Raw genomic sequence first — 22500 nt, 5'->3', positions numbered from 1 at the left:
GGTAAAGGAGGTGACGAGAGTCGAACAGTGTCACCAGGACCCGGGCAAGCTCGTCCTTGAAATGAAAATGAATAAAAGTTGGGCTCAGAATTCCAGCAGAGTACAACACAAACTACTGTTAATAACATTTTAAACATTATTGGAAATTAAAAAAACATTTAATAAAAAAATTGTTATACCTTTACAAAAAATTAGGAATGGGATCATTGGGCAGAGTGGACCATTGCAAACAATGTTGCCTATGCTGGTAATAATGAATACCTTCTTGAAAACTGACAGCTGTGTCTCAAAACCACACTTTTGTACGTACCCTCAGTCTTTTGAGTGCATGGGGGGTTCACAACAAGTATATACAGTTGTAATCAAAATTATTCAACCCCCACACAATTTTGGTGTTTGAGCAAGTTGGACATTTATTCCGTATTTTGTTTATAGTCATATCAAATAAAGATGTGTCAAATAGACAAATGCAACTTAAATTGTAACACTGTATTTTACAAAATACAAAAAAAGGACATTTTTATTAATATCTCATTGACAAAATTATTCAACCCCCTTGTCACATGCATCTTTAGAACATAGTAGAACACCCTTTGGCAGTAATTACATCCTTCAAACGTGATACATAACCGGACACAAGCTTCTTGCAACCATCTACAGGTATTTTAGCCCATTCCTCTTGGGCAAAGGCCTCCTGTTCATTCATATTCTTGGCCGTGCGTGCTGCAACTGCCTTTTTCAAGTCCCACCACAGGTTTTCTATAGGATTTAGGTCTGGCGACTGTAAAGGCCACTCCAGAGTCTTCCAGCCCTTCTTCTGCAACCACTCTGATGTTGATTTGAAAGGTATGCTTGGGATCATTGTCCTGTTGGAAGGTCCAACATCTCCCAAGCCTCAGCTTCGTCACTGACTTCATGACATTTGCAGCTAATATATCCTGGTAGGAGGTAGAATTCATAATGCCTTGAACGCGCTGGAGATTCCTGGTACCTGAGGCAGAGAAACAGCCCCAGAGCATGATTGACCCCCCACCATGCTTAACAGGAGGCAAGGTGTTCTTCTCTTTGTAAGCTTCATTTTTTCTCCTCCAGACGTAACTTTGATTTATAGGCCCAGAGTTCCACTTTTGTCTCATCACTCCATAGAACAGTTTCTCAAAACCTCTGGGGTTTGTCCAGATGATTTTTGGCATACTGGAGTCTAGTTTTCTTGTGCCTGGTAGTTAGAAGTGGTGTGCGCCTGGGAGTTCTGGCATGGAGGCCTTCATCTCGTAGTGCGCGCCTTATTGTCTGGGACTAAACCTGCGTTCCCCCCTCTGCAATGTCCTGTTATAGTTCCTCAGCTGTTACCCGGGGGGTTTTCACCACTGTACGCACACAGCATCCTTTTTCTACCACGCCCAGGTAGTGTTTCCACTGTGCCTTTAGCTTTAAACTTGCAAATTATGCTCCCAACTGTGTCTCTTGGAATGTGTAATGTCTTTGCTATTTTCTTATATCCATATCCTTTCTTATGAAGACATATTACCTCCTCTCTTGACTTCTTTGACCACTCCCTGGACTTCACCATGTTGCAAATACACCATTGACCATCTACAAGAAGCTGAGCGTCACAGTCTTTTTCAATCAGTTTAATTGTTGCTCGTTATGGTTCTAATCACTTCCACAGGTGTTTTCAACACCTGATTGAAAATACCTTATTCAAATTCTGTTCTTAAGAGTTATGATCTTCAAGGGGTGGAATAATTTTGTCAATGAGATATTAAGAAAAATGTCCTTTTTTGGTATTTTGTAAAATACAGTGTTACAATTTAAGTTGCATATGTCTATTTGACACATCTTTATTTGATATGACTATAAACAAAATACGGAATAAATGTCCAACTTGCTAAAACACCTAAATTGTGTGGGGGTTGAATAATTTTGATCACAACTGTAGTATCGAAAAATATAGCACTGTCAAATTTCACTCAGCACGCCTTAAATGACAGTCATGGACACAAACCAACCACAATAGTGCTACAGCATCAATGCTAGTTTAAGTGACGCCAGTTTTCACCTGACCCTGCGAACCTTGATGTGTATCTTTCAAAAATTCTAAGCTCGAAGACAGCGGTACACAGACCACAGAACTGTGATTGGTCAGATTTTGTTGAGAAGACTCCCCTAAGGCCATCAGAAGGCTGTGCGTGGAGCTAATGCTGTAGCATAATAGAGACTTAAATTGGAAATAATGAGGAGCAACACAAAAAGTCATGATCAGAACACAAAGTGGTAAATACTGTAATCGTCATTTCTAAAGGCTCTAACGATTTTAAAGGTTTTAAACCAGAAACCATAACCCAAAGGGCGTGGAAGAAAAACGAGGAAAAACATTTAAATGTATCAAAAAATAGCCCAAGCAGCCAAGACTAAGCCAAAAAAAAAAATATTTTGGGAGATCTAGATATTTATTGTACACCAGCATTCAGGGATCAATTGGACTACTTTAGAGGTGACGTTGCCAAAAAGGAAACACCCTTAAAGTGACAATGTCAATAAACAACAACCCAAAATACACCAGCAAGCAATCATGTCAACAATGTGCAGGAATTTCACTTACAGTAGAGGGGCTGTTTGCAACTTGCCTAGTAACACTACATTTTCTAAAACGAAAAAATATAACACTACCGGCTAGATTATGTTACCGTTTGTGGGTTTAACAGCCCAATCATTTTTAAATGTCTGTATTTCTGACAATTACTTATTATATTGAATAAAATTAAATTTGTCTGGTGATCAGGGTTGTCACTCACTGCTGTCTTGTCTTCATGTGTAGTGCACCCAGGACATATTCACAACGCTTCACTTTTTCCACAGCCTTAATCCAAAAATTTTATAAATACATTTTTCTTCTTAAAATCCTACAAACAATATTCTATAAAGACAATGTGAAAAAGTTTTCATTGAAAAAAATGGCAAATTTATTCTGAATAAACAAAAAATCTTATAAATATAAGTATTCACAGTCTTTGATCAATACTTTGTTGATGCACCTTTGGCAGCAATTACAGCCTTTTTTATCTTTGAATACGATGCTACAGGCCTGGCACATTTATCTTTGAGCAGTTTGGCTCATTCTTCTTAGCGCCTCTAAAAGTACTCTTAGGTTGAATGGGAAACCTTGGTTTTTATCCAGGATGTCTTTGTACATTGCTGCATTTATCTTAGTCTAGTCAGGGAGGAGACCAAGAACCTGATGATCACTGTCAGGGCTACAGCATTCATCTGTGGAAAAAGGGAACCTTCCAGAAGGACAACCATCTCTGCAGCAATCCACCAATCAGGCTTGTATGGTACAGTGGCCAAACGAAAGCCATTTCTTCGTAAAACATATGCCAAAATGCACCTGAAAGACTGTCAGACCATTAAAAACAAAATCCCTGCTCTGATGAGACAAAGATTGAACTATTTGGCATATGTGAGGGAAGAGGGGATCCTCCAAACATGGTTTCTTCATGTTTGGAGGAAACCAGGCACCGCTCAGCATCAGGCCAATAACATCTGCACAGTGAAGCATAATGATGGCAGCATTATGCTGTAGGGGTGATTTTCAGTCGAAGAAACTGGGAGACTCATCAGGATAAAGGGAAAGATGAATACAGCAATGTACTGAGACATCCTGGATAAAAACTAACGCTTCCGACCCAACATGATGGAGCTTGAGAGTGCTGCAAAGAGGAAAGGGTGAACTTGCTCAAAGATAAGTGTGCTAAGGTGTAAAAATGATCGAGGCTATAATTGCTGCCAAAGGTGCATCAACTAAGTATTGCACGGAAAAGTTCAAATGGTTTGATTTCAACTAAAAATTTTACAAAAAATTTTACCTAAATAACCCCCCAAAAAATCCCACCAAAATACCTTTTTCCACACGCTTTCAGAAGAACTAAAACTCCTTTGGTATACTACGATCCCATGTATTATTAAGCAGATTCTCACCCACTGGGATCCTGGGACAACATTAGCAAGTGCCATGGCGATAGGCAGTTCTCCCTGATCTCCCATCATGGTGACCAGCTCAACCAGCCTCTCAAAGCGGTCAGCCAGCACAGTCTCAGCTAATGTGTCAAACTCCGTTCCCTGCTGCAAAATCTTGGTCAGCACTTCCATGAATGTAGCTCGAGTTTGTAGGTCTTTATGGTAACCCAGACCTGAAAATGAGCATATTTAATCATGTAATCATTAGGGGGAAAAATGCATTTAATTTTAACACGCAAATACAGGGGTGACAAACTTGCTAACATAGTAACTGTATAGTTTAGTGTCATTGCAGACCATGCACCGTGGGCAGCTAAATGATAACTATATTACAGCAATTTTTAATTCTACTAAAAAATACAAACATAAAATAAGGCACTAAAGCTGCTAATAAAAGTAGTTACATGGTTAAATGTGATTCTATAGTTAATACATTGTGCAGCCCAGACTCACCTACAAGCAAATTGCGCTTGAAACTCCTTATCTTTTCACTTAAAGTTAACTTACCAATTGAGTGCATCAAGCCGCTGTCTACATTAGCATTGAGGAGGTTGGACATGGCCAGGACAGTACAGTGGCGAAGGGAGGCAAGGCGTCGTGACATTCCCCTTTTGCAACCACCCACTGCCTGGCCCTCATCCTCTACCTCACTGCAATCATTTAGCAGATTCATGAACAGGGTGAAGTATCTGCATAGAGAAAAAATAACAATTTGTTTAGAAAATAATTCTTACAGTAATTAAGAGGAATAACTTTTACAGTTCTGCTTTTGTTTGACAAGGTTGAAGTAAGTTTATAGGATTCAAGAGACTTTATTCCCATACTAGCCCACATGAGACACATTAGAAGCACAACATCTAGTAGTCCAGTGTACCAGAGTAAGCCAAATGAATACTAAAAAAAAAATAGTATGTATATAATAATTTAAATATAATCTTTTCTATGTATACCCTATTAAAAGTACCATATGTTATTATAAAGAAAATAGAAAAGAGAAAAATATAATGAATTGTGATGTTGTAGTGCAATTTATGAATGTTAAAAAAAATTATAGCAAAAAAAACTCAAATATAAGGCCAGTTCAGCACAATTCCGAGTGACATTTTTGATACAAGCAGTAAACTGCAAATAGTTACCTCCCAGTACTGGTCTTTTTAGTAACTTTTTTTTATAATAGGGTACAGTTTACATGTGTTATGATTTAATGTTTAATAGTAAATGTATTAAAAGACAACATTTCTACAAAAACTAAAAATGGAAGAATATCAGTCTAACTTTAGAAATAGCTGGGACTTGGCTTCCATCAGCTCCACTCCATCTCCCTCCTCTGGCTGCAGTGGAAGACCAGCAAGCAAAGACACAACTGCCTCCATACTGGCTTGGTCAAGGTCCCTGTGAGAAAGACAGGATGTATTGTATATAATGCACCCTTGTGAAACACTCAAATATTCAACTCAAAACAATGTATACCTTGTCAAACACTTGATGTCATCATCAGCTGCTTGATTGGACGTCCCCATCACCCAGTCTGTCAGGTATTCCACCATCTTGTTCCTGAAAACACAAGATATTAACACTAGACATGTGTACATGGACAACATTTAAATGTATTATTAGCCTGTAGAAAAAGTTTATTTTTGATATTGACCTCAGAAGGTTGCACATAGAAAAGAGGCATTAAATTATCATGTTAGACCCGCTCGACATCCATTGCTTTCGTACTCTCCAAGGGTCTCATAATCATCATTGTCACCGACATCCCACTGGGTCATCATTGTCACCGACGTCCCACTGGGTGTGAGTTTTCCTTGCCCTTATGTGGGCCTACCAAGGATGTCGTAGTGGTTTGTCTTGTGGTTTGTGCAGCCCTTTGAGACACTAGTCAATTAGGTCTATATAAGTAAACATTGATTGATTGATTGACTGATTGATTGATAATCTTTTTATTAAAATTTTATTTGATGTGTCATTGATACTTTTTAATTATTATCATTATTTAATACTCAATTTTGCATGTCACTATAAAGTTATATAAGCCTTGCTTGTTCTATATTCAATGCAAAAGTTGTTGGGTCCCTATTAAAAGGCTAATTTGTTCAACCTTGGCGGCTTTGTTCAGTTTTAAATTTTGGGCCACTCTGTATTTCAGTTTGACACCCCTGCTCCAGACCATACTTTTGTTTTTGCTAGTCTCTGTTTTAGAGCAACAAACAACAGTATATAACGCTACGTCTGTACAAGGGGGGAGACAGCAGCAAGACAATCGCGTCATTCCGAGCATATTAAATTTAGTCCCCCTTCCATCACCAAAGTATAGGTGACATCAAAGACATGCACAGTAGGGATAATTCCAACCCAAATTTAGGAAGTGTTTTTATGCCCCACAATCCTATGACTACCGGCATAAACCACCAGTCTCAATCGGAATGAAATTTTGATCCAAATGTGTGTAATCGGGTCAGAATATTCCGAATGACGTGTTTACATGAAGCATTTTTCTTCTGGCTAGACTTTTAATCTGATTAAATGTGTCCATGTGTACATATCTACTGACAACTATATAAATGGTTGGTACTTGTATAGCGCTTTTCTACCTTCAAGGTACTCAAAGCGCTTTGACACTACTTCCACATTTACCCATTCACACACTGATGGAGGGAGCTGCCATGCAAGGCGCTAACCAGCACCCATCAGGAGCAAGGGTGAAGTGTCTTGCTCAGGACACAACGGACGTGACGAGGTTGGTAGTAGGTGGGGATTGAACCAGGGACCCTCGGGTTGCGCACGACCACTTTTTCACTGCGCCACGCCGTCCCCATATATGATATTTTCAAAACAGTACAGTATCTTATAAAGCTGTGGTTGTGCAGTACATGATAATACACAGTATTGATTTACACTGTCAGATATCTAATCATTTATAATATGTTTGTTATCGTGGTTGTACTTTGCAGCGATGCACATCTGGATGGGACAGGACAAGTAGTACAATTATATCTGATGTGAAAAATTTTCATTGTGTGTTTGTAACTGTGAAAAATAAATTACCTGAACTTCATCTCCTGGCAAAAAGAAAGGTCATCACGCCTCTCCATCATTACTTCAACCAGCTGGCACAACTTGGTTTTGATGTGGATTGCATGGACCACGTTGCTAAGAATGCGAACATACCTGAAGAAAAAAAATAAAACCACCAGATTTATAAACTGCAAATATGTCTGAAAACTTGAGAAGTGAACAAAATCATTCGTACCTAACCAAGTTGAGCATCATAGTTTCAATGCTAGCCTGCCCCAGGTGCTCAGAGCTGCCTTCTGTGTGATTGTCAAGCAGATTCTTCATGATCGCAATAGTCTGCTCCACAAATTGCGTGTTTGTGTCATTGATAGGAACCTGCAAAAAAAGCAGTGACTGAACATATTTTCTAAACTAGAGGTGGGGGTGTTGAGAACAGCAATACATGCATCCAAAAAAGTCCAAAAGGACCAGAAAATGTTGCGTTTTTTTGTTGCGAGATGCGTTTTTAAACTAGAAAGGGGTGAAGAAGTCTGAATCAGTGTTTCTCAAATAGTGGGTTGGGACCCCCTCGGGGAACTTGTGATGTGGGTTGCAAGCGACGGGAGATTTTCATTATTTGTGTCTACACTTAGTATCTATGTTAGAACGATAAATAAGCATGCAGGCAGGTGGCAGCAATCAATCTAATCAACAGGCTCCCAGTTCTACGCAGCAGCACTTGTAAGTGCACAGGAACACGTGTGTACAGAGCTAACGGAAGAGGTGAGATGGATAAGTTTGACAGGAATGAAGAAGATAGGAGTCGTCGTATGCGGCAAAGAAAACAAGTGAAGATAACCAGAATAAAAAGACTGGGAAGTACAACGAAGCATACATAGCTTTTGGATTCACCTAATGTAGGAAGTGAGAAAAGACGGGGTGAATTTTATGCCAATCTCAGCTATCCCAGCTGCAATCTGTGATATTTCTACCTGAATAAATGCTTCTGTTATTCATGTTGTACAAGTCAATGTTCTTCATATTTCTGCATGGCAATGTTTAAAACCTTCCCCATCAATTAATAAAATGTAATATACAGCCTTCTAATCATTCTGTAATTGAGGATTGACCAGAACATGTTACAGAATAATTCATACATATTCCTTAACCGATGACCTAGCATTTCTTTAGGTGCAAATATCACAGAATAACATTACAAAAAATCTCTGACAAACAGGGATGAGTACCTTTGACATTTATATCGATACAGTACTCCTGGTACCTGGGAATCAATACCGGTACTCAATGGTACCAACTTTTGGTACTTTTGCGTGTGTTCATGTGGTGAAAAAAGTTTATTTGTGCAGTAATAAAATCTTAAAATGTTTAAATGTAACATTTATTTCTCTTTATCGATCGATCATCAAATATATCCAATTATTTGTATAGTAACATGCTTGCAACTGTTTTGCAAATTTCTTCAACATAAAAACACTTAACAACAACACTGCAGTGTTATTTTCTTAGTATTGCACAAAATAAAACCTGGCTTCATGTACTCCGTTATTATTTCATCTGGAAAATATGTGATGGGAATCCATGGAAGTGCTGCGGCACCGCCCAAAGGTAAAAAAAAAGACACGTGTGCGTCAATCGCCTGTTAAAAAAAGCAGTTATGTTATTAAAATTTATAGTTAATGCGTTATCGCTGTAATTTCTGTACCCAAGATGGGTCACGGCAGAAAATTTTGAGAAGCACCTGTCTAATTCACCAAAAGGATTCCTGCTCACTGTTCCCCTCACCTCCCAGGGGGTGAACATGGGGATGGGTCAAATGCAGAGAATAATTTCACCACACCTAGTGTGTTTGTGACTATTGTTGGGACTTAAACTTTAAATATATCAACAAAATCACTAAATTGGCAAAATAAATCCCTCCTGCTGCATATTTTTATTTTCCGGCAGACCAGGAGTGTATAAGGTGTGCAAATAAGCAGTGTCACGATACCAGTTGCTGTAAGGAGTTGTAATGACAACCTGCATTCACAGGCCGTAAAATTGGTTTTATGAGAGAAAGTGGACAGTTGGCACAAATCTAATTGTGGTCGTCCAAATTTATTTATGCAGCTACTGTCTGTTTGTGAAATTAGTTTAGATAGATAGATAGATAGATAGAGAGATAGAGAGATAGAGAGATAGAGAGATAGAGAGATAGATAGATAGATAGATAGATAGATGGATAGATGGATAGATGGATAGATGGATAGATGGATAGATGGATAGATGGATAGATAGATAGATAGATAGATAATACTTTATTGATTCATTCAGGAGAGTTCCTTCAGGAAAATTAAAATTCCAGCAGCAGTGTACAGAGTTGGGATCAATTTAAAAAATTAGCCATGAAAATTAGCCATAGTTAGCCATGAAAATGTTTGCAATGGACAAATCACAAGTTGTTAAAGTTTAAAGAGGACAAAAGGACAAGTTTACAATCCACTTATCTCATGTATTGAGACTATTGGAATTGTTCACTGGAACATTTTACTTTAATCACTACATTTCGGGTGGATGGCTTTGAAGATGACAGTAAACCCCATCTCGCTCTTTAGTAGGCAAGCATGTTTAATTTAAGTGGTGGGAGCCCCGAATGTCAGAATTAAAGGATGACTGAAGCAACACTATACATGTTTTAACTGAAAGGGTTCAAGCTGTTGCGGTCACTATGCATTCACAAATAAGTCACCAATTGATATGGGGGGTTATTGTATCACTTACCGGTCCCTGTGTCTCAAAGAATTTGCCAATGCTGTTCCTTAACTTGTTGAAAAGCATTGGGTAAAGGGCGGGGCTAAGTTCCAGCCCTAGCAAGTCTTTGACATTGGTACGGACATGAAGGCCGACTCTTTCATGGCCACACACCAGCAAGGCCAGTAGCCGGTCTATAAAGCGGCTAACCGGTGTCTCACTGGTAGCTGATGAGGAACAGGAGGCTGACACCAAAGGGTTGGAGATCTCACATGGGCCCATGGAGATCATTGAATGCTTGCGCTCACTCATGGAGCTCATTGGTGGACTATAGGTTGCTGGACCAGGGGTGCTGCGTTGCTGGAGACATACACCACCAAGGGCACAGAGGAAGCCTGTCATGTTGATCCACTCCTGCTGTTTGAGGAGGACACAGGAGAATCAGCGGCTGGCACCATGCAGGCTTTAGCTCACCAGTGTAGTTAAGTGCTAAATTTATCTTTTCGCCAGGTATTTGTGACACAAAGTCCATTAACTTATTTGGACTATGACCATTTAGAATTCATCACCTGACTTGAGTATTGAACATCAAAGGTTAGAAACAAAAGCGTTCCCGCTGGAGAAGACCTACCTGCCCATCATCTGCCTTGTTTTTTGGGGAGTTCAGGATCTGTTTTGTTGCTTGGTCCCATTTTGCATATGTGTCCTCCCAAGCCTTAGCATGAAACAATCACAAATAAAGATTAAATAAAGATTAACAAACGAGGTTGGGGAAATAGTCAGTTAAGCTAGAACTAACAAGCACCAGGCTGGAAAATCCCTGCACACATAGCATTTCTCCTAGAATAATACGCAACTCACAAATTGTTTTTTTCTGTAGTGGACATGCATTCTACTGAGGGGGCAAATTATGACGTGTTCAGTTTATCGCAGCACCAAGCAAACAATCTGAAGATTCCTATCAATTCGTAGATATGGTCGAAATTATTTAAAGCGCATTACGCAAAATAAACGCAACGTTATTAATATTACTACAACGAATAACTTTAACAAAAAATCTTCAGAACAGCCCACTACCTATAATAAGGGCTTTTTGAACAGAAGATATTTGTCTCACAGAACGTTATTAGTTAATGAGGTAATCAGAGATAACAATCCTAATGTCATTGGTCTTAGCGAAACCTGGCTAAAAACTAGACAAATTTTTCACGCTTAACGAGGCATCTACTCCTAACCGATCCCCCACTCCCACCCCTTTTAAGGGGTCGAGGGGTCGCACTAATATACAATGAAAACCTTAGCCTTACCCATAACCTAAGTCATAAATATAAATCATTTGAGGTGCTTACTATGAGGTCTGTCACACCGCTGCCTCTATACCTGGCTGTTATCTACCGCCCCCCTGGGCCCGATTCGGAGTTTACCCGAATAGGATAGAATTTGTCACTGCTCTAGTGACGCACGCCAATAATATAATTATAATGGCGGACTTTAATATCCATATGAATACACCCTCAGACCCTCTGTGCGACTATAATCGATAGCTGTAGTCTTACACAAATAATAAATGAACCCACGCATCGCAACGGTAATACAGTAGATCTAGTCCTTGTCAGGGGTGTCACCACCTCCAAAGTTATGATAGTCCCGTAAACTAAAAAAATGTACCTTATAAAATTCGAAGTTCTAACTCATTGTCAACAAGCTAATAATAATCACTGCTTTAGTAGCCGCAATTACACATTAATGCTGTCACAAAGATGACTCTTGTTGGTCTACTGCCTTCGGTAATGGCGCCATTCCCGAATTACGTGGGCTCTATCAATAACCTCACTAACAACTTTTAACGACGCCCTGCGCGACACCATTGATAGCATAGCACCGATAAAGCTAAAAAAAGGCCCCTAAAAGATGTACCCCATAGTTTAGAGAAGAAACTAGAGCTCTTAAACTATCATGTAGAAAGCTAGAATGCGAGTGGCACGCGACTAAACTTGAGGTTTTCCCATCAAGCATGGAGTGATAGTTGAATAACTTATAAACGCATGCTTACCTCAGCTAAAGCTAACTAATACTCAAATCTCATCCGCCTCAACAAAAAAGATGCTTAATATTTGTTCAGTACAGTAGCATCGCTAACCCAACAAGGGACTCCTCTCAGTAGCTTCGCCCACTCGGCAGATGACTTTATGAATTTCTTTATTAAGAAAATTTAAATCATTAGAAAGGAGAGAACGTATCCCAGCTACAACTGGGTTCTATTAACACAGATACGAATGTATATCCATCCATTTCCTACTGCTTTTCCCGTTCGGGCTCACGGGGGTGCTGGAGCCTATCTCAGCTGCATTCGGGCGGAAGGTGGGGTACACCCTGGACAAGTCGCAATCTTATCGCAGGGCCAACACAGATAGACGGACAACATTCTCACTCACATTCACACATTAGGGCCAATTTAGTGTTGCCAATCAACCTATCCCAAGGTGTATATTTTTGGAGGTGGGAGGAAGCCGGAGAACACAGAGGGACCCCACGCAGTCACGGGGAGAACATGCAAACTCCACACAGAGAGATCCCGAGCGCAGGATCGAACCCAGGACCTTCGTATTGTGAGGCAGATACACTAACCCCTCTACCATCGAGTTGCCCTATGAATGTATATACGTCGGATATTGCCCTCCAAAATAGTCTCTCTCTTTTTGATGAAATAACATTACAGGAACTACTACGGCGTGTAAATGGGATAAAACAAACAACATGTTTACTTGACCCACTTCCTGGGAAACTTATCAAGGAACTGTTTGTAATATTAGGTCCATCAGTGCTGAATATTATTAATTTATCATTTTTCTCTGGCAGCATTCCCCTAGCATTATTCATCCTCTGCTCAAAAGACCTAACCTCGATCCTGGCCTCATGGTAAACTACCAGCCGGTGTCCCACCTTCCCTTTATTTCGAAAATCCTCGAAAAAATTGTTGCACAGCAGCTAAATGAACACTTAGCGTCTAACAATCTCTGTGAACCCTTTAAGTCCAGTTTCAGGGCAAATCACTCAACGGAAACAGCCTTTGCAAAAATGACTCATGATCTATTGCTAACGATGGATGCTGATGCATCATCTATGTTGCTGCTACTTGATGTTAGCGTTGCTTTCGATAACGTCAATCATAATATTTTATTAGAGCGTATCAGAACTTGTATTGGAATATGAGACTAATGCTTGTCTTTGTTTATCTCCTATCTTACTGACAGGATGCAGTGCATCTCCCATAACAACGTGACCGCTGAATATGTTAAGGTAACATGCAAAGTTTCACAGGGTTCGGTTCTTGGCCCTGCACTCTTCAGCGTCTACATGCTGCTGCTAGGTGACATCATACTCAAATACAGGGTTAGCTTTCACTGTTATGCTGATGACACCCAACTCTACATGCCCCTAAAGCTGACCAAAACACCGGATTGTAGTCAGCCATGAACAATGGATGTCCGCTAACTTTTTGCAACTTAAACGCTAAGAAAACAGAAATGCTGATTATCGGTCCTGCTGTACACCGACACCTATAAAATAATATCACCTCAACATTTTTAATGTATGTATACATGTTTTAAGCCTTTGTAAAAGAAAATAAAAGCATCATAGCAGATTAGCCAATTTTACAATGAACGAAGTCATGCAGACCACTCCCCCACAGCCGCCGGAATTTTGGTAATCTGGGGGAAGCCTTGACCAGCCCTGACCATTATTTTATGTGCAATAATGAGTGAGCTGCTGCTGCTGCATCGCATCAGAGTATGTAACAGTTTATGCTAGTTTATAAATCATGCCTAGCACTTGTATAGAAAAGTGGCCAAAAGCCGAGAAGTCGATTAACTTTAAAATTCAACTTATAACCAGACATCATTAGAAAGATGTGGCAAAATGCTTGTTTGCTTCCAGCATGGTATTATGAATATGCCTGGTACTACATTACATAAATACTTACAGCATGTATACAAAAAGTTGTTGAGGCTGATGAGGTTTTTGTAGGGTTTTTTTTTAAAGGGCTTTACAGGCAAACTCGATTAGTGCCCATTAACTGCATTATTAGCCCCCACTTGTTAGCCGTTTTTCACTAGTAAGTAACGCACAAAAAAGAGAAAGACACAAGCAGTATTGTCTCACATAGGGATTGTGAATGATAGACAAAATTCCCCCAAAATTTGCAATTCCCCTTTAGGTTAAGGAAAACTGGCTAAACCACTCTTGGGTCTTAATGTGCTATAAGCATGATTAAACATGTCTTGTAGCGCACAACTGTTTCGGAACTTTGAGAACCCGTGTTTTAGATTGATAAAGAAATGACAAAACTTCACCTCAATGTTTCCTGGTGTGGGATGGTCAATCCTCCTAAGCAAGGCCATTACTCGCTTTTGCAATGTAGACCGACCTAAGAATAAAAAGTAAACATTAAATTGGGAAAAGATACAAAATGGAACTGTAACTTAATGAGTCTCAATTGGCTTGACTGACCTGTTCCCATCATGTTGCTAATGGAGGCAAGTTCACTGAAAGTGGCAAAGTTGGGCAGGATGGTTTGGACGGACACCTCGTCAGCAGCACTGCGGATGTCCGCCTCCTCACATAGGTGGCGGAAACATGACATGGCAACTAACACTGCCTCTGTGTCCGGACTCCACAGGAACATGTAAAGACATACTTCAAGTTTGGTCTGTGCCTGCCTGCAGATAGGAATACCTCCACCCATGGTGGCACACTCCTGTAAAAGGTCCAATGACATGCATTTGACTTAACAGACACCATATTAAATTACTTTGCAGATTTTTTAAAGTATTTGTAATTATTTTTGTTATATACTACCCCTGTGCAAAGATATGAATGGCCCAGAATTTAATGATTTGTTTTTTAGTGTAACAGAGCAACTAAATGTAAAATAAAACAAGTTGTACATTACTTTGTATTTGACTGAGGGGAAAAATTTCCCACGGAGCGATTATGTGTTCATGAAGCACCAATTAGTCCTGCACCTGTCACAATAAATATTATACACCTTTTATAGAATTGTCTGGTGGTACACTCACAAAATAGGCATTAAATACTTATTTTCCCCACGGTTCTTAACTGCCCGGACGCAATCGTCATCCACTGCACATAGTGTATGTGTACCTGTCTGTTAGCTGAGTATTTAACCGTTTTTTACCTTGTTCTTAAGTAGAAATTTATTTCTGCAGATTAGGATCTCTCTCAGCCACTTGAGAACTTCGGTCCCGTTGACCATCTGCTGGCCAATCAGCTTGCGACAGATGAGAAACAGCACCTGTGAACTTGTAAAGCAAAAAATAGGTTTTAAATGCTGTGCCTATTGACTATGCAGATAAAATCACAATCACGATATTGCAAAAAGTATTTGTTCACCTGCCTTTACACACATTAACTTAAATGACATCCCATTCTAAACAACAAAGGTTGAAAGAGATATTAGGTTGGCCCAGCCTTTGAAGCTACAACAGCTTTGACTTTTTCGGGAAAGATGTTCCACAATGTTTTGTAGTGCGTTTAAGGGAATTTTATCCATTCTTCCAAAAGCACTTTTGTTAGGTCAAACACCTGGGTTGCAGTACCAACTCTACTTATCCCAAAGGTTGGATTGAGGTCAGGACTCAGTGAAGACCAATCAAGTTATTTCACTCGCTCATCCATGTTTCTATGGACTTTGTGCACCGGTGGGCTGTCATGCTGGGAAAACAACAGGTCATGCAGACAAAGTTTGAAACATGAAAATCTCTCGGTATGCTAAATCATGCAGAATTCCCTGCACTGGAAAATAGGGGCGAAGCCAAACTCCTAAAAAAAACAAAGCTAAAAAAAAACACGCCATAATCCCACACCCACTAAACTTTATACTTGGCACAACGCAGTCATGACAAGTATTGCCCGTGACAATTGCCGAACCCAGACCAGTCCATCAGATTGCTAAATGTTTCATCATTCCTGAGAAAACATCTTTACTGCTCTACATTCCAGTGGTGGGCATGCTTTACACCACTTTGATTTATTGATTGAAACTTTTATTAGTAGATTGTACAGTACAGTACATATTCCGTACAATTGACCACTAAATGGTAACGCCCGAATAAGTTTTTCAACTTGTTTAAGTCGGGGTCCACGTAAATCAATTCATGGTTTTAGGCTTGATTTGAGACTTGACATTACACTTGGTGATGTATTGCTTGAATGCAGCTCCTTGGCCATGGAAACCCATTCTATGAAGGTCTCTAGGGCACTTTTTTAGCTAATCCAAAGGCCCCATGAAAATTTGGAGATTTGCAACAGTTAAGTTTGCGACCTTTGTGCACTATGCGCCAGAGTTGTTGTCTTTCCCAATCGCTTCCGCTTTATCGTCATACCACTGAAAATTGACCGTGGAATATTTACAAGTGAGGAAGGAAACTAGGCACGGGATCTTTCTGTGTGGAGTTTGCATGTTCTCCACGTGACTGCGTGGGTTCCCTCCGGGCACTCCGGCTTCCTCCCACCTCAAAAGACATGCACCTGGGGATTAGTTGATTGGCAACACTAAATTGGCCCTAGTGAATGAATGTGAGTGTGAATGTTGTCGATCTGTGTTGACCCTGCAATGAGGGGGCAACTTGTCCAGGGTGTACCCCGCCTTCCACCCGTGGGCAGCTGGGATAGGCTCCAGCATCCCCCGCGACCCCGTAAGGGACAAGCAGTAGAAAATGGATGGATGGATGGAAATCTCACGACCGGACTTGTTGGACAAGCGGCATCCTATCACAGTATAACACCGGAATTTACAAAGCTCCAGAAGGTCTTCCTTTACAAATAGTAAAAATAGTCCGGATGCTTAAGTGCAAGATTGTATAGACCTGCAGCCAAGGAAGTGATCAGAACAAACTAACTAATCATTTGGATGTTTGGGTGAATACTTTTGACAACATAGTGTCTATATTTTTATTTAACACTGGCCCAGTGTTTATATCTAGCCTGTGAACCCATTTACAGTGCAAATCAAACTCATGGCTATGCAGCTCTGCATTTCTATTTTATTGTGTCATAGGACAAGCTCAGCCTGGGAAAAATAAAGTATACTGATTTTATTGATCAGTGGATTTTTTTGTTGTGGATGATTAAAACAAAACGACTAAAATGCTCTCCTCTTGTTACAGCAAGCCTTCTGCCCCAAGAAGCTTCCGTACGGCCCCTTTCCTTAACTGAAATGCAAAAAGTGTAACACAATACTTGTAATATGAGACCATAAAATATTGTAAATCAAATTATTGGTAAAAAATAAAAGTAAAAATTTAAAAAATCAGGTTTTATTTTTAGGCCACACAATTAGAATTAATGCTCTTAAAGGCCTACTGAAATGAAATTTTCTTATTTAAACGGGGATAGCAGGTCCATTCTATGTGTCATACTTGATCATTTCGCACTATTGCCATATTTTTGCTGAAAGGATTTAGTAAAGAACATCGACGATAAAGTTTGCAACTTTTGGTCGCTAATAGAAAAGCCCTGCCTTTACCGGAAGTACTGTATGTGCGCGTGACGTCACGGGTTGCAGGGCTTCACACATATTCGCATTGTTTATAATGGGAGCTACCACCAGTAAGAGCAATTCGGACCGAGAAAGCGACAATTTCCCCATTAATTTGAGCGAGGGTGAGAGATTCGTGAATTATGATACTTATAGTGAAGGACTAGAAAAAATAAAATAAAATAAAAAATAAAAGCGACGGCTCCGGGCAGTGTGAGCATTTCAGATGTAATTAGACACATTTACTAGGATAATTGTGGATGATCCCTTATCTGCTTATTGTTTTAATAGTGTTTTAGTGAGATTTTAAAGATTGTAAAGACATACCCCGAGGTCGGATGGCTGCGGTGAACACGGCGTGTCTCAGAGAGAAGCCGAGGAGCCAACCTCACAGCTGCCTTTTTTGGGAGCAGCTGCAGGACGACGAATAATCCACTGATGTCTTCAGTAAGATATATATCACAATTTTCCCATCCAAAAAACATGCTGGTTGATGTAGAGAAAACATGTTCGCTTGACCACTTTGCTTCACAACAAACAAAGAAACACCGGCTGTGTCTCGGTGCTAAAGACAGCTGCAATCCACCGCTTTCCACCAACAGCATTGTTCTTTATAGTTTCCATTAACAAATGGACAAATTGCAAAAGATTCAGTAACACAGATGTCCAAAATACTGTGTAAATATGTGGTTAAAGCAGATGACTTTTAGCCGCGAGTGGTGCAGCGCTAATATTTTTTTACAGTCCATGACGTCACGTGTACCCGTCATCATTCCGCGATGTTTTCAACAAGAAACTCGCGGGAAATTTAAAATTGCAATTTAGTAAACTAAAAAGGCTGTATTGGGATGTGTTGCAATGTTAATATTTCATCATTGGGATGTGTTGCAATGTTAATATTTCATCATTGATATATAAACTATCAGACTGCGTGGTCGGCAGTAGTGGGTTTCAGTAGGCCTTTAAAGGGAAATAATGCTAACAAGTTATTTTGTGTATGCATTAACATTGCTGAACAGCAAGGACATTTATAGCTAAATAATGAGACAATATGAACTCCACACCGTAAAAACAACTGCAGACACAAATTGTAGATGAAATTATTATTTGTAGCAGGAAATCAACTGCATACAAACTTATCCTTTTTTCTCATTAGCGTCATGATTACAGTTACCTACCAATGCCTGAATAAATCCGACTTTGTCTTTCACAGATTAATGCTTAATTTGTGAACCCTTTAGATGTAAAAACATGATGTGCCTCTAATCTTTTGTTCTATAAATACCCATGATCCACCCATCCATTTCCTACCGCTTATTCCCTTTTGGGGTCACGGCGGGCGCTGGCGCCTATCTCAGCTACCGTTCGTGTCAAATGAAATGATGTTGTAGCGAGCATTAACGTCTTGGTAAAAATAAATCCTTTAAATAATTAAAAAAATTGAACAGAAGTGTAGACAGAAACATGTTACAACATAAAGTAACCAGCTATTAAGAGACGATAAATAAGTTACAACCAGAAACGGCACAATATGTTACTGCATAAGTCAGCAGCCAAATCACGAACCTTTGTTACCATATTTTCTCATCTAAATACCGAATAATATATTGTGATGTATATCGTTATCGCAGGAGGCTGCAATATATATTTCGATATAGATTTTAGGCCAAATCTCCCATCTCTAATGTGTGTAAAGAATAAAACATTTTTAGGGCAAAAAGGTGGAGCTTTTGAACAAAGTTATTATAATCTACGACATTACGACAATTGCTTGCATCCCGACACGTGACTTTTCCTCGGAAGTAAAAACCAATGTGACTCTTGTACAGCAAACAGCACGCGAACTATCGGAGTACAAGAGAGGCTTAAATCTTCATGCAAAAATAAAATGAGAGCAAAAATGCAAACTTTGCAATAATAATCTATCACTATACTTTAAAAAACAAAAAACATTTGTCGAGTGATATCAAGGATTATACATCTGTTGCCTTCCCAGACATGTAGAATTATGCCCCTGACGCAATTTTACATGACAAAACAGATGAAAATTTGGAATAGTATGGAGGTCTACAACCTCTTTGTGTGGCTCGGTCAATAAAATTGGAGTCAAAACGCTCCCGAATATATATACATAGTTTTTGCTAGAGTAGGTTGCATTTCATGATTAAAATTTGAGTCTACTGACATGTTTATTGCTGTTGCACATGCAGTTTGCAAGTAGGGTGTTTTTCCCCGTTTGTCAAAAGCGCCTTTTGTAAAAACTTAACTCTTAAGTTTTGCTCACATTTTCTTTCTTTTAGACGTGCTGAGTTGGTGCTTTTCGAAACCCATGTATCAGACATGTTTAGTACAAATTATATGAAGATATTACTTAAATGGGAAATGATAATCGTTAAAAGTATATCTAACAAAGTGATCCCTGCAAATTCACACATTCTTCGACTCTGGTCCTTTGGAGCGGAGTATGAGCCACATTCTTTTCTCGTCGTCGCTTCGTAAAATCTTGCACTTATCCGCCTTTTTTGATTACCTCTTGAGGTACTCTGAAGAAAAGTTTATCCGTTTTGCTATTTGAATGATTTGTACAGCCAAAAACAATGCAAGCATGGAGTTTTTTTCTTCAAGAAAAACTAAATGGTGCCTAGTACCACTGGGGACGGCGTGGCGCAGTGGGAGAGTGGCCGTGCGCAACCCGAGAGTCCCTGGTTCAATCCCCACCTATTACCAACCTCATCATGTCCGTTGAGTCCATGAGCAAGACACTTCAGCCTTGCTCCTGATGGGTGCTGGTTAGCGCCTTGCATGGCAGCTCCCTCCATCAGTGAATGTGTGTGTGAATGGGTAAATGTGGAAGAAGTGTCAAAGCGCTTTGAGTACCTTGAAGGTAGAAAAGCGCTATACTAATACAACCCATTTATAATTTAGTACCCATTGACAACAGAGCTAGCTTGAGCACCACGTATATTTAATGAGCGGGACATGAGCCAGACGTGACGTCAGCAAAATTCAAGCAATAAGATTTTGTACCACAAAATAACAATGTCACACATTTATACACATTCCTCATAACTTTCATGTGTCTTTCCAGATTTTTGAGAGTACCTGATATCCCAGAAAGTCTCTATTGGAGCATCTGGATTCCACTGCTCAATGGTCTCTGGCTGGTGCAGCACCAAAAGAGCCTACAGAAGGGTAAGTACAGGGACATGCACAATATAAAAAATCCAAACAGACACACACAAATTCCAATGTATTCTGTTTATCGAGCAATGGTAGGCAAATATTACTATTTTTATTAAACAAGTTTTAGGATTCAAAACGTTTTAAATGGGAATTCACACCTGTGGACTTATGCCATCTGATTCTAACTGAAATAGGTATTGCCTGTTTGGTGACAATCGCCAATGTTTTCTCAAGATAAATTGAATAAAAAGCTCGCAAAACATGAAATACGTGGTCTGTGCTCTGTAGTTGACTTTTAATGCAAAAAACCATCAGTGGACCTTTTGCATGACTGATAATTAAAGAGATACAGGTGTCAAAATAATTAAATGTGCAGTAAAAATTAATTTAGCCTCAAACCTCCATAGCTTCTTGTGAGAGCTGTGTGGTGTTGGTCAGAGGCACAAGTTGCACCAAGCCAATGATGAGTTCAGCTGTGGTGCTCTGCATCTCTGGAGCTTGTTTTACTGGGTTCTATGGAACAAATCATACAAATAAGTAAAGTCATACTGAAAAGACTATTTGATAAAACATTACTACAACAGAGGTGATCAGCGCAATCAATGTGACACAAATGCTCACATGCAACATGAGTTTGGGGTCAGCATGGATGAGTTTGACCAAAGCTAGGAGGAGGCACTTGTAACTTCTAGTGTCCAGGTCTGTGGTTTTCTCTTTGAACTTAAGGCTGGTTGTCATCTTCCCTTTGAAAGTCAGACTCTGTGAAAGACAATAAAATAAGACAACGATAACACATCATAAAATATTAATTGATTGATGGTATGACATATAAACTTTGACTTAAAGGAAATTAATACAGGTGGTCCTCAAAAGAAAAAATTTATTTATGTGCGCACTGCGTAACATTACGGAGGTAGTAAAATAAGTCAAGCAAGAATGCGCAGGTTTGAGTCACTACATTAAAGACTGACGACATATCTTTTTGTTCTTGTGCAATACACTTTTTCAATCCAATATGTCTCACAAGTGTGACGGAGAGTCTTCTGATAGCAGACCGTCAAAGAAAAGAAAAGTGAAAGCTAAAATGAAATTAAAGATACCATAAAATGTATAGAAAATTTAAATACATTGATCAACACTTGCTGTGTGCCCGGTCCAAGCTGCTCAAGCGCTGTGACCGTCATTAAGGATATAGATGGCATCTTTAAAATTGTGAAAGGATCTGCTCCCATGAAATGGTCATTGATAACGTAACAGATATTGAGACTACCTTGCAACGCTCCTTTCAGTGTTTAAGACAACCACAATGGTAAAAGTAAAACGTTATTCTCAATGTTTAATACGGTTTAATAATTTTTTTTTGTATTTCCAATGTACTCAGACAAACTGTTTTAGGTAAAAACCAAAAGGTATCAGGATTCGGATCACTCCATCATTATAATGGAAAGCAGGATGAGGGGTGGGGGGGGGCATCTACATGGTAACTGTTTCTGAAGGAATTAATTGAATAGATAATCTTTCTGCTTGATTGATTAAACATCAGGTTTGATCACCCTCGAAATAGAAGTTTAGCGGGTGGTAGTCATCTGGAGAATTTAGTTGGGCTTTAACAATATGGGAATGAAAAGTTATTGCAAAATGGTCAAACAATTCTTGGAAAGCTACACATTTCAACAATACTGTGATCTCCTTCCATTGGAGCTCAAACCTTTTTAAACAAGAAAAACAAAAATTTAAGCGATATATGTCAACCTTTCTCCTACCATTACAGAAATAGGTCATGTTAATTTTATTGTACAATAGTACCTCAATTTACGAGTGCTCCAGAGTATTTAAGCAACATTCATACTGTAGGGTATGATGCCTAATTAAGATTTTATGTTAAATCCCATCTTTTTACACAGTCATCCACACGGTATAAGCAAGTGCGAAGTACAGCGCAGAGAACAAATGGATGACACAAACTGAAGCAGAGAAACAAACTATTAAGTCCT

General features: G+C 39.4%; 1 protein-coding gene across 4 annotated transcripts in view; it reads right to left on the bottom strand.

Moving 5' to 3' along the window:
* Positions 1–22500, bottom strand: part of nf1a (neurofibromin 1a) — a 165439-nt gene that overhangs the window by 98496 nt on the left and 44443 nt on the right. For 3 of the 4 annotated variants that reach the window (XM_061918765.1, XM_061918762.1, XM_061918764.1), the window contains 15 exons: positions 21128–21265; positions 20906–21019; positions 20426–20505; positions 14963–15086; positions 14275–14521; positions 14118–14191; positions 10394–10477; positions 9793–10179; positions 7271–7410; positions 7066–7188; positions 5488–5571; positions 5293–5409; positions 4525–4706; positions 3979–4190; positions 1–55 (listed from right to left, as the gene is read on the bottom strand). The exon at positions 1–55 is cut by the window's left edge and continues 107 nt beyond it. In XM_061918765.1, coding sequence (XP_061774749.1) covers positions 1–55; positions 3979–4190; positions 4525–4706; positions 5293–5409; positions 5488–5571; positions 7066–7188; positions 7271–7410; positions 9793–10179; positions 10394–10477; positions 14118–14191; positions 14275–14521; positions 14963–15086; positions 20426–20505; positions 20906–21019; positions 21128–21265 — 2161 coding nt within the window. The remainder of the gene's footprint in view (positions 56–3978; positions 4191–4524; positions 4707–5292; positions 5410–5487; positions 5572–7065; positions 7189–7270; positions 7411–9792; positions 10180–10393; positions 10478–14117; positions 14192–14274; positions 14522–14962; positions 15087–20425; positions 20506–20905; positions 21020–21127; positions 21266–22500) is intronic. The other variant, XM_061918763.1, reaches the window with a different exon arrangement.

Source organism: Nerophis ophidion, linkage group LG13, assembly GCF_033978795.1.
Source record: "Nerophis ophidion isolate RoL-2023_Sa linkage group LG13, RoL_Noph_v1.0, whole genome shotgun sequence".
NCBI lineage: Eukaryota > Metazoa > Chordata > Actinopteri > Syngnathiformes > Syngnathidae > Nerophis > Nerophis ophidion.
This window is presented reverse-complemented; position numbering and strand designations above follow the sequence as displayed.